Source organism: Nannospalax galili, unplaced genomic scaffold, assembly GCF_000622305.1.
Source record: "Nannospalax galili isolate Female #2095 unplaced genomic scaffold, S.galili_v1.0 scaffold566, whole genome shotgun sequence".
Lineage (NCBI taxonomy): Eukaryota > Metazoa > Chordata > Mammalia > Rodentia > Spalacidae > Nannospalax > Nannospalax galili.
Genome location: NW_008355811.1, coordinates 1,813,994 through 1,826,330, shown reverse-complemented (window position 1 = coordinate 1,826,330; position 12,337 = coordinate 1,813,994). Strand labels below are relative to the sequence as shown.

At 44.0% G+C, this 12,337-nt stretch overlaps 1 protein-coding gene across 15 annotated transcripts in view; it reads right to left on the bottom strand.

The window, feature by feature from the left end:
• The window catches only part of Rimbp2 (RIMS binding protein 2), a 217,012-nt gene that overhangs the window by 31,774 nt on the left and 172,901 nt on the right, over positions 1-12,337 (bottom strand). For all 15 annotated transcript variants that reach the window (XM_008853770.2, XM_029556461.1, XM_008853769.2 and 12 more), the window contains 3 exons: positions 11,671-11,747; positions 10,085-10,194; positions 7,355-8,167 (listed from right to left, as the gene is read on the bottom strand). In XM_008853770.2, coding sequence (XP_008851992.1) covers positions 7,355-8,167; positions 10,085-10,194; positions 11,671-11,747 — 1,000 coding nt within the window. The remainder of the gene's footprint in view (positions 1-7,354; positions 8,168-10,084; positions 10,195-11,670; positions 11,748-12,337) is intronic.

Below are 12,337 nucleotides of genomic sequence, written 5' to 3'. Positions count from 1 at the left end.
GCCCAGCCCTGTCTAGACATCTAAGTAGCCCAGGCTAGTGTTGTAAGCAAACACCATGTAAACCATGCTCATTGAGTCTTGCAGGAGAGGTATCCTGAGGAACTAATTTGAGCAATAGGAAAGTACTGGTCAGGTCACTAGCCATCCCACTGGTGGTAGGGTGGCCAATCTGCCCTCAGACACCATAAGCAGAGCCTCTTTTCTCCAAGCGTGGGGTACAACTCCCCAGTTTTTCCTGTTCACAAGTATAGGAGGCTTCATTTTGGAAGGAGTGTACTCATAACCTCAAGAAGAGGGCCATACTTGTCACAGACCTGGTCAAGTGTTCCAGAAGCTGTAGGTTCCAGCCTGGGGAATATAAGTCACTCACTGGGGAATCCCTGTGAACCTGCAATTCTGCTCACTTTAAATGTTTGGTGTCATATAGTCCTCCCCAAAGCCCTAGGACTTCTCCCCAATGTTATTTTGCAAATGAGGCAACTGAGGCTCAGGAAAGCCACTCTGCTGTCAAATGTTGGAAGCCAGATCCTTCACCCTGGTGTGTTCCTGTGGCCCACTGGTATAGACCCACGTGATTCCACTGTGACAAAGGTCTCAAAAACTCAGCCTGGTCAGAGTTCACTTCTTCCTGGAAAAGTCATTCAAATATGACCTTTGTTTAAAAGTAAGGTGTATTTAGAATGAACTTCAAAAACCAAAGCCCTTCGCTGAGAATCATTCAGAGGTGAACAGTAGGAATGACTGCTGACTTGTCCCACAAACAATGACTGGTAGATGGAAGGTAGAATGGCACTCTCAGAGAAATAAATCCTCCCCAACTCTAACCCAGAGAAAAAAAATATTTCAAAATGAAGATGAAATAGTGAGTTATTTTAGAGAAACAAAAATCATAAGAAATTGTAAGGGAAAGCCATCGGAGCTAAAAGAAAGTAACACTAGGTTGAATGTGGGCTGGAAGAAAGGAAGACAAAAGGACAGTGGAAATGGCAGCCGTGGTAGGAAATATAAAAGGCCATCTTCTCAAATTATTCAAAGAAGGCATTATTTAAATTTTTAAATGCAATTTATTGAGGGGTTATAATGCATATTATTTCAGTAAATTATCATGTGCTGTTTGAGCTCATTGAAAAGCTGGCTCTGAAAGTGGGGTTGTCACCTTATCTCAGACTATACATGTCTGTCTCAACACATCCTCAAAAATATCTCTGTCCTGGGTCAGGCTGGCCTCCTAGCTCCATAATGGGGAAAAAGAAAGCCTGCAAGCAGCTAAGGGGATTAAAAACTTTATGCCCTGGTAACAACTAGAAGCAAACTATTTCCAACAGAGGCTAGTATTTATCCCATGGTACAAAACACTAGAGGTGGGAAGAGGCTCATCCATTGAGAGAAGCTCAACTGTAAACTCCAGCTGACTGCCTCAACTTCCCCAGTCCATTTTGCTAGATGTTTGCCAATTTGATGATTCCACCATTATTTTCCCTCTCAGTCAGACTATTCCCTTCCTATCTGCTGGATGCTGTAAATTTCTGATCTGATGATGTTTTGCTATCTACCTGCTGCTTTTCTCTATCTGCTACTTGCTCTTTGTCCTCTACTTCTGCTTGCTACATGCTTAATACACTCATTCATTCAAAATGAACAGTGTGGCTATTGTAGATCAATCTCTGGGCTATACAGAATGGGCTCACAGCATGTGTGAAGAAGGTAAAGCATATAAAAGCAATAGCAAAAGAGGAAAAATGGATCGTTCATGCTGAACTTCCTTCCTATTGTAATTCAAGGCAATTTATAATATGCATGTATGAAAGTGAAGTAATCACTAAAAATAATACAATGTATTATTTACCAAAAAAGTAAGATAAGGAAAGGAACTGAAATATAAAATATAACCCATGTCTAGAAAGTCATTGTACTGTGGGCAGGAAGGTGTCTGGTAGGAGTCAGAAGGGAGGGACTGGGTATGTATTTGATCAGCACACATGGTATACTTCTATGAAATTCTCAAAGAATCAATAACAAATATATTTAAAGTAGTAAATCTGAAAGAAATCAGGGAGAGATTAGCAAAGATTAAAAGAACAGACAGGCTAGGTGTTCAGGCAGAAGACTAGACTTAAGTTTTGTTTGTGATCATACTAAAAGTAAAGGGATGGACACCACAGTTAAAAAGCAGGGCTTATTAGGCTGTGTCAACAGCAAGACGCTGTTGCACACTATAAGAGACTGATTAAAGGTACAAAGACACAGAGGTTTTAGAAATAAACATTAGAAAATGATATGTATGAGGTCTAAGCATAATAAAGGTAGTGGCTACATAAATATTAGACACAATAGACTTAAAGACAATAATAATGCTAGAGACAAAGAACATTTGGTTATGAGAAAGGGGCCAGGACATCAGGGAAATATCACAATTTCAAATACATATGCAGCTATTAACGAAGCTCCAAGACACATGAAGCAAAAAACTAAAGGTAAGAGGAGACAATTATTGATAGCTCATATTAAAGAAAAACCCTGTACGAATGTGGAACACGAAAAGCTCTATTAAGTAACGACCACATTATCCTTATCATGCTGTACCAGAATTGGACACACATTGACTTCAAATGCATCATGACTATTGGTCAAAGTGGACTTTATCTACACAGCAAGTCTCAGTGCATTTGAAGTGATTGGCCTCACATGAGGAATTTTATCTGAACGCAGAACAGTTAAACTGGAAGCCAGTGATGGTCGCATGCCTTCTTTTTTAACCCTTAAATATTTAGAAACCAGTCAATCCATTTGTACCAAAAGTTATGAAAACTTTATCTGAGGAGTTGGAATATACTTTAAAAACAATAATTAAAAGACAACAATCATATAGTTAAGACTGCATGAAATAATAAACATGTTTACAAGTTTAAATATTTATATTAGAAAACTACAGTTTTCAACTGGTTATCTCAATTTCACCTAGAAAACATAAGCTAAGATAGAATAATAAGCTGAACCCAGAGTCAATAGAGAAATGAAAACAATAACGCAATGTAAATGGATATAGTCTAAAAATAAATGTTATCCAAACTTTCTAAAAGCAAAGTCTCAGCCAAGCTAAAAGTTACAGCTTTGAGTGTGTTAATAAAATAATGTATACATGTATACTTGTATACATGTTACAAGTCTCATCACAGAAAGGAGACTGCATAAATTGCCCATGGGAATTAAGGAAGAGATATGACTATCATTCTAAAGACATTTAATGACTCAATGAATAATTTTCACTAGTAAAGTAATACAAATGAAATGGGGAAATTCTCTGAAAAACCACTTACCAAAACTGACAAAATACAAAAGCTGAATAACTCTGTCTACTAAATACATTGACCTTGAAATTTTCAACTCTTCTGCAAACCAACTGGTCCATACATATGATGATGTGAAAGAGAAGTGTTCCCCATAGGCTCAAATTTTTGAATACTTTGTCCCCAGTTGGTGGCACTGTTTGAGGATGTCATGGAACCTATGGGAGGTATGGTCTTGCTGGTGGAAGTATGTCACTGGGGGTGGGCTTTGGGCGTTTATAGCCTCACCCCACTTCCAGTTTTCTTCTTTATTTCCTGTTTGCAGGTCAAGATATAAGCTCTCAATTTCCAGTTCCTGCCACCATGCCTGCCACTTCTGCCATGTCTCCCTACTGTAATGGACTCATCTCTCTGGAACCATAGGCCCAAATAAACTCTTTTTCTATAAGTTACCTTGGACAGGGTATTTCATCATAGCAACAGAAAAGTAACTAGTACAGAAGTTGGTAGCAGAGAGTGGGCTGTTTCTGTGAAGAACATGATCATGTTGTGGTTTTCTTTTTCTTTCTTTCTTTTTTTTTTTTTCCCTCTTGAACCATAGGCCAATGTAGACTGTACTGTAAGCTTCCTGAGTCATGATGTTTTATCACAGCAACAGAGAAGCAACCAATATAAAAATTGGTAACAGGAGTGGGGTGTTGCTGTGATTTTTTTTTTTTTTTTTTTTGGAGGAATGTGGAAGACTTTTGAACTTTTAACTAGAAAAGTGATTGAATGCTGTAAGCAGAACTTAATGGGCCATTCTAGTAGACGCCTGGAAGAATATAGTGCTGAGAGAAATGTCAACTGTAGAGACCTGGTTCAAGAGGTTCCAGAGGTAAACAAAGGCCTTAAGAGCAACTGGTATAGAAACCACTTGGGTAACATTTTGGCAAGGATCTAGCTGCCTTCTGCCCTGTCCCAAGAATGTGCCCAAGGCTAAATTTAAAAGTAATGGACTAGTTTCTTTGGCAGAGGAAATTTCAAGACAACATAACAGTAAATCTGTGGCATAGTTATAAATGGTGACCCTTATGCAGATCTACAATGAAAAAGAGCAGTAAGGCAGAAAGAAATACCAAACATACAGTTTGGAAAGAAGAAAGCACTAGGAAACTTAATGTTCCAGCCTAGCTGTGTGCTGAAAAGGAGGCTGTGTTTGTTAAGGTTAGCCTCATTAAGGCAAGGCCTTTTGCTCTACTGAATAATGGGAAGGGCACCCTCAGGGTCAGACCCACCCAGCTAAGCTTCCAACCCATGGAGGGATAAAACATAAACCTAGAAAAACCACAATATCCAAAAGCCACTGCTAATGTGGTTGAAGGGGGCCAGGGTCCGTCCCAAACTGTCAGCTGAACTTGGCAGTGCTGCCCACATGGTACTGACTTTAGAGGCATGAAAGATGCAAGAGTGAAGAGTCTGTGGATTCTTCCTCCATAGTTTCAGAGCGCTGCTGAAAACAGGCAACATATAGCAAGGGGGGCGGTCCCTGCAAGAAAAAGGTCCTGAGAGACTCCTGGGTGAAACTGTGAAAATGAAGCCTGGGTCATGGTGGAGACCCCAAGAAGTTGGAGATGTCAGATCCATCAGACATCTGCCAAGGAGAGCTGCATACAGGAAGTTATGTACCAGCCCAAGAGAAAGACATAGTACAGGCAGCAAAGCTGGAGGGACTGCGCCATCTAAGCCCTTTGAAACTAAAGTCTCAGTTTTTGGACATGAAGTTACAGGATTTGGTATTTGCCCTCCTGGTTTTCAGTCTTTCTTTGGTTTGATATTTCCCCACTATTTTGGAATGGAAATGTATACTCTGTGTCATTGTTTATTGTACTATGTAATTTGCTTTTTGATTTTACAGGGGGTTACAGCTAAAAGATTGCTTTAAGTCTCAAAAGAGGCTTTGCCATTACATAACAGTTTCTCGAAAATGGCAAGATTCCTCTGAGTGATTGCATGGGTCCAGCACAGCCCTGACCAAAGCCAAAGGACATTAGGAGAAAATCATAGATAAATATCCTTCATGAACATAGATGCCAAGAATCCCCAATAAATGGGGCTGGAGAGATGGCTCAGTGCTTAAGAGCATTTGCTGGTCTTCCAAAGGACCCTAGTTTGGTTCCCAGAATCCATGTTAGGTAGTCCATAACCACCTAGCTCCAGAGAATCTAATACCCTCTTCTGGCCTCCTTGGATAACTCTACACATGTGTACATACCCCACAGATACACCCAAGTACACATAATTGAAAATTAAGTAAATATTTAACAAAAAAGAATCACCAACAAAATATCAACAAGTCTCATCTAGCCATAAGCATGCCCTATGTGCAGTTCAACCCTAGGCATGTGAGGTTATTTAACATTTGAAAGTAATGTAATTCACCATGTTAACTGAACAATGAATAGCTTGATACATGAAGCAACAGCACGTGACAAAATTTTCATTCACTCCTGATAAAATCTCTGGGTGAACTGTTCTTGTTTCATCTGTTGCTGTGATAAAACACTCTGACTAAAAGAAACTTAAGGGAGGAAAAGGGTTTATTTGGATTACACATCCAGGTCACAGTTCATCACTGAGGCAAGTCAGGGCAGGAACTAAAGCAGGAACTGAAGTAGAAACCCGGAATGATGCTTGCTGGCTCGTTTACAGGCTCATGCTTAACTAGCTTTCTTATGCATCCCAGCACCACCTGCCCAGGGACGGTGCTGCCCACAGAGAACTGGGCCCTCCTGTATCAACTAACAATCAAGACAATTCTCCACAGACACGTCCACAGGCCAATGTCATCCTGGAAATTCCTCAATTGAGGCTTTCCTCTCAGGTGACTCTAGGCCATGTTGACAATTAAGGCTAACTAGGACAAGTAGTTACAGAAGTCCTGTGACTAACGGACAAACAATAAACAATTTCTCCATAGTTTTCATTCATCACAACCAGAAACTAGCAACAACGGAAAGGGGGATTGACAGGAATTGTGAATAAATGATGGTGTCTTCTTAAGGTGGAACTCTGTCGCAAATAACTCATTGTAGTTGCACAAGAAGACAAACGCTACCGTGGACATTCCCCTCCTCTTACACTGAGCTCTCCCTGTACCCAGGACTCACTTCCCCCTCAACTCTGGACATCCCCTTTCTGGAAAGCTACAGAAACAGTCCCATCAAAGACCATGCCAACAGGTACTTCTTCATACTTGCCCTTAACCAGGGACCAAGTTTTCATGACATACTTTGATTTGTTCCTGTTCTTCTTCCTGAGAACAGTCACATTGGATTGATAAGGTACCAGCTAATTTTTTAATCTCCTCTCTTGAACATACAAACACCCTCATGTATTTGTGTGCATGTGTGTGCTCTGCACTTCAGTGTATGGGGAACCTCCCACCTCAGAAGCCTGCCAGAGTACACTCAGCAGCTGCCAACACCACAGATACTACAGGAGAATGTGGCACTGATTCTGTCCATCCCAGGAAACCCTCCAGCAGCCTGCTATGTCCTGTCCCCAGGTGTGGGTTGGGGACTGAAGGAGGTACACTCTCTCCTGTGACAGCACAGAAGGCAGAGCAGAGAAAGATTTGTCCCACAGCTGCTGGGGTGGAATGCCTCATCTTTCATACCATCTATATAAAGGTGTTTATTCAAAACCAAAATAAGAAAGGAGGTATGGTGTTGGGGGGCACTGGCCTTTGAACTAATGGTTCCACTTGTTTCTTGGTGGGGGGTGTGAGGTACAGGTCTGGCTCTCTGGCCCTACGGGTGCCTCATGCCCTTCCTGTCTATTGCAGGACAGCTCCTGGTAGATAAAGTGCTACGGTACAGCCCCAAATGCCATCTAAGAGCTGGCTATAAACTCATGAACAGATACATTCTGAACTTCCCAGGGGATTTGAGGGTTTCCAAGGGTAACACAGACTGCATGCAGTCTCCTTTTGCCATCCCCACCATACAGGGAGAGCCCTGGCATCCTCCTTCAGGGACTGCTATGAGAACATGGCCCTCAGTGACCTATGTGAGAATACAGCTCACCTGCAGGAAGTGTGGAGAACTCCACACAGGCTTCTTTCTTCTCCCTCTGCTCCAGCGGCAGCTGCCAGGGCATCTGGTGAGGCTGGGCCAAGACCTTCACCTTATAGGCCATGTTGGGTCTGAGGTTGAAGAACTGGTACTTGTACCTGGCTGCCTTCACAATGTCCAGCTCTTCCTCATTGAGGAAGATGACGTGGCTGTAGTTACTGTTGGTGGGCAGCCAGGAGAGCTGGGCAGAGATCTGTGTAATGTTGTCCACGCGCAGCTGGGACGGCGCCACTACCACATCCTTGCCCACCAGCAACGTACACTGCAGCTCGTCTGAGTTGCCCCGGCTTGTGATGCACTGCACAGAGATGCGGTAGGTACAGGTGGCTGTGTTGAGTTTCTCAATGAGTGCCTTGGTTCTCCTGCCCAGGGCGAGGCTCATACGTGTCTCCTTGTCCACCAACACATTGTAGCTGCTCACAGTGCCCCAGCCTGGTGGCACAGCAGGGGGTTCCCAACCGACAATGACACTTTTGGCAAGCTGTTTGATAAGGGTGATTTTCCTAGGGTAAGGCACAATGTCTTCTCCAATGTCATCGATGTTCATGTCCAGTGTCCCGCCACCATTGTCAGTAATACCAGAGTCCATGTGAGTGGGGGAGTGTAGGTCAAGTACACTGTCACGCTCCAAGCTGATTCCAGAATGGTTGAGGAAGTTCTGGTCCTGCTCACTCCCCAGAGTACTGGCCAACCGAGACTCATTGTCCTGGATAAAATCCACGAAGTTGGAGGGCACCAAGCCCCTCTGCCCATCCAGCAGCTCCCCTGTCAGGTGCAAGGACAGACATCACCCAACCATCGCACTGTGCCCCAGGTCCCATAGCATTGACACACCATAAGGCCTCACAGGAGCTCACTCCCCACCCATACGCTCTGCCTAAAATAACCCTTTCATCACAAAGTTGGGTCTCTCAATAAACCTTACTGGAATCTGAGTGCATATACTAAATGATCCCTGGTAACAAGGGGAAGGGAGCTTATGCTTACCAAATGCCAAGCACTGGGGAGACCATGGCACACAGTAGGTGCTCAGTAAATGCTAGGATAAACAAACGTCAAATCTGTGGTCTTAGGAAGTTAAAAAATAAGCATCTCCTTATCTTTTTTGGTCATATGAGCATATGAACAGGAATTCAAAGGTGGGGATTTTTTTTTGCTCCATGTAAATCACCCAGAGCACCTGTTCCCAGCACCTACCTGATGTGAAATGAAACAATTGATTGGGTGTCAGAACCACTTCAGCACTGGGTAACAAAAACAAGGGCTACACAAGTGCCTTCTGTAGCTGTGGGCGGCCTTTTTATTCTGTGAAGCAGCCAAATTCTGTGTGTGTGTGTGTGTGTGTGTGTGTGTGTGTGTGTGTGTGTGTTCTCTTGATTAATGGGGCTCAAAGGCTTGCTAACAGGAGAGTTTGTCAAAATAGATGTAGGGGAGCTTTGATGATTACACAGCTTAGGTAACTTCCAGCACAGAGCCCAAAGACCATCTCCTGTACTCATCACAGCATACCTCCCAAGAGATCACAAGACCCTAGGACCATGATCATTGGAACTTGCTCCCAATAGAGCCCCTGACTCTGTGGATCTGTGATGTGGACTGTAGACAGCATGTCAGCCATTTAGTTAGGACTCACTTTCTGTTCCTAATCTCTACTTTGAGTGTAGGTCTTGAGGCAGTCAGTTGTTTGTCCCAAAGATAGTCTGCCACAGGAAAGTGATGATGGTAATGATGTGGACAGCAATAATGGTGGAGATGATGGTGATGGTCATAATGATGAAAGTGGAGATGACAGTGAAGATATTGATGATGGGGGGTATGGTGATGGTGGTGATTTTTGGTGATGATGTTGGTAGTAATGATGATGGTGATAATGGTAAGGGTGGTGATGGTAGGGATGGTGATTTTAATGGTGGTGTTGATGATGATGGTGGTGATGGTAATAATGATGGTGATGATGGTGTCTAACATTTACTCAGCAATGACTATGTGCCAGGCTATGTTCTTGGCAGTTTCTATCATTCCTGTCACCCCTGCAAATGGGAGAGCCATACTCAGTGAGGTGGCCCTATGGCTCTGCCAGAGAGACTAGAAACAGGGCCCTCTGGGGATTACAGTGGGCCCTTGGTATCTACCAGTCCCACATCCATGGATCTAACTAATGAAAGATGGAAAAAATTTAGAAAAAAACTTTCATCTGTAAATGAACAAATAAACAATCTGTTATTGGCACAGTGTTTATATTGTGTGTTAGAGGCCACCTAGAGATGAGTTTCAGCACACAGGAGGAGGTGCCTAGGCTATTTGCAAATACTGCATGATTTTATATAAAAATGAGAATCTGTGGGCTTGGGTGTTTACCCATTCCCTGTGGATAATAAGAGGTGACTGTAAAGGTTCCATCAGCTCCCCAGATGTTGGTACATAGCTGCCTGGCAGTGCTACTGAGATAAGCTTTAAAGGCATCCAAGTGCCAGAGGTCTATTGGCAGTCACACTAGGAAAGCCAGCTCTACTGTCCTGACAATCATCACACAGATCTCTGGGGGAGGGGAGGGACAGAGAAGAGGGCAGGCAGCCAGGAGCATGCCGGAACTTGGCGTGTCTCCCAGGGTCTGGGCATGCTGATCTGCTGCATGGACCAACCTAGTCTTTGCCCACCCACCACAGTGTGCCCCACAGAGACCTTCATAGAACCCATCCTCATCCATGTCACCATACACGTAGAGGTATTTTCCTGCTGTAAGAGGCAGCTCTGCTTCTGGATTCTCATTGGGCCCATCAAAGGGGTTGTAACTGGAGGAAGAAGCACAGTTTGTGTGTTAGTGGCCCTGGACAGGACTACAGGGTGTGCTGCTCCTGGCGCCTGTCACTGAGGATCACAAACAGCCGACTGCTTGGCTTTGGTGAGTTGGCTACAGAGAAAACTCAAGCCTCTGCTGACTTGCTCATATCAACAGGTTCAAGGGAATTCTGAAGCCATTGTCCACTTGGAGCCCTTTGCCTCTGAGGACATCTTACTCTGACATCTTGTTCCCTTGTGTCTCTTTTACTTTAATTACACATTTCCAATTAATGAGAAAATATGAATGTGATCTTTAAATATGTGAAATCTAAGGTGGAACTGTGTAAGCATACTACTTAATTTACTTCTATTTATTTAGTTAATATTGTTTTTAATTTTATTTATTTATTATATGTTTGGGGCACAGCATGCAAGCAGAGGTCAGAGAACACCTTGCAGGAATTGGTTCTCTCCTTCTCTCATGTGAGTTTGGAATTATACTCAGTTTGTCAGGCTTGGCAGCAAGCACCTTAACCTGCTGAACCATCTCACCAGCCCAATGATTTATTTTTTCACTTCTCAGTGTGGTATTCCCTATTTCTACCTCATGAAGTATTCTGCCATTGCCCTTTTCGTTTATGTACAGTGTTCCACTGTTCAAGCTACAAAACCTTAGTGACTTTTCATTCATGTAGTGTTCCGCTGTTCAAGTTACCAAACCTTAGTGAACCATTTTTCCAATGTTGGATATGGATGTTGCTTCTAACTCCTAGCTAATATATTCAGTGTTGTATCTTTGCACACTTTCAAAAAGAAAAATGCTAGGAGCTGTGGTTTTTTTTGGTCAACAGTACACATGCTGAATACAAACTTCTAAGATATGATGCTTGAGTGTGTATGCTAAGGTGAGTATGTGGGAGTCACTGATGGAAGTTTTCGACACCAATTCCCTGTGATGATCTATTTGCCCCTTGTTGTGGTTTGAATGGTGCCCCCCATAAAGATCTGTATCAAGTCCTAGTTCCTGATCTCTGTGAATGTGCCCTTGTTTACAAATAGTTCCCTGCACACATGGCCCAGGTAAGAGGAGATCACACTGGCCAGGGTGGACTGACCCAGGAGACAAGGAAATGCATAGGGAGGAAATATAGCCACAAGCCAAAGGCACTTGGGGCCACCAGAAGCTAGGAAGGACCCAAGACCCTTCCCCAGAGTCTTCCTGTTTTGGCCATGTGACTCCTTGGTTCACATGCTGATCGCCAGAGTTATAAGGAAGCAAGCTCCTGTGTGCTCAGCCTGAGACACTGGGTCAGGGTAGTGCTTAGGCACCAAGGTGCGGCCACATCCTGTGTACTTTCTACTCCAGGTTCACCCTTTCCTCTCCCTGGAAGCAGGACCTTCCTGGCCTGGACCCTTGCCTGCTTTCTCTGTGCCTGCACCCAGAGTCCTGGCGGCAGAGGAGAATACTGCGGGAACTATGTTCCTACCTGTAGCGGGCAACACACAGGTGTACCTTCCCCACGCTGCTCTGCTTGGAGGTGTTGGAGTTCCGGTCATTGTCCATCTGTGAGACACGATGATCATGGTTCAAAGTTAGTGACACAACAGGCTGTATATTTCCCACAGTGACACGATGCTTCCCATGGGGACATGTAGGAAACTTGCCCTCAGCCTCACTGAGCATGTCAGGAAAGTGGCCCACACTGTGGGACTCACATGAAACAGGAACCCCACCTCCTCAGCCTGGTTGTAAGTCTGGAACAGAGCACCCTGTTCTAGGAACCCCTTCACCACATAGACAACCTTTGTTAGGACTCTTGGCCGGAACACCAGCACAGACTTGGGTGCCGAGACATCTGCATGTCACACTGAGTAGGTTGTGGAAGACAGAGGTGATCATTGAACCATATCCTCTGCCCTCCAGAGAGATCTTGCCATGGACACCACTCAGTCCCTCCAATGACACCCAGGGCTCAAAGGAGGCCTACAGGGAAAGAGACACGAGGGCCTGTCCTCAATTTCCCTAGCTGCCCCTGTGGTCTCTGGGTCTATAGGTCATGGGGACATTACCCCTCTGGCCTTCATTCCTGTACATGGGGAAGAGGTATGACCTTTTCTCAGAGGGATAGGAGGAAAACTGAGCAACTCTGACTT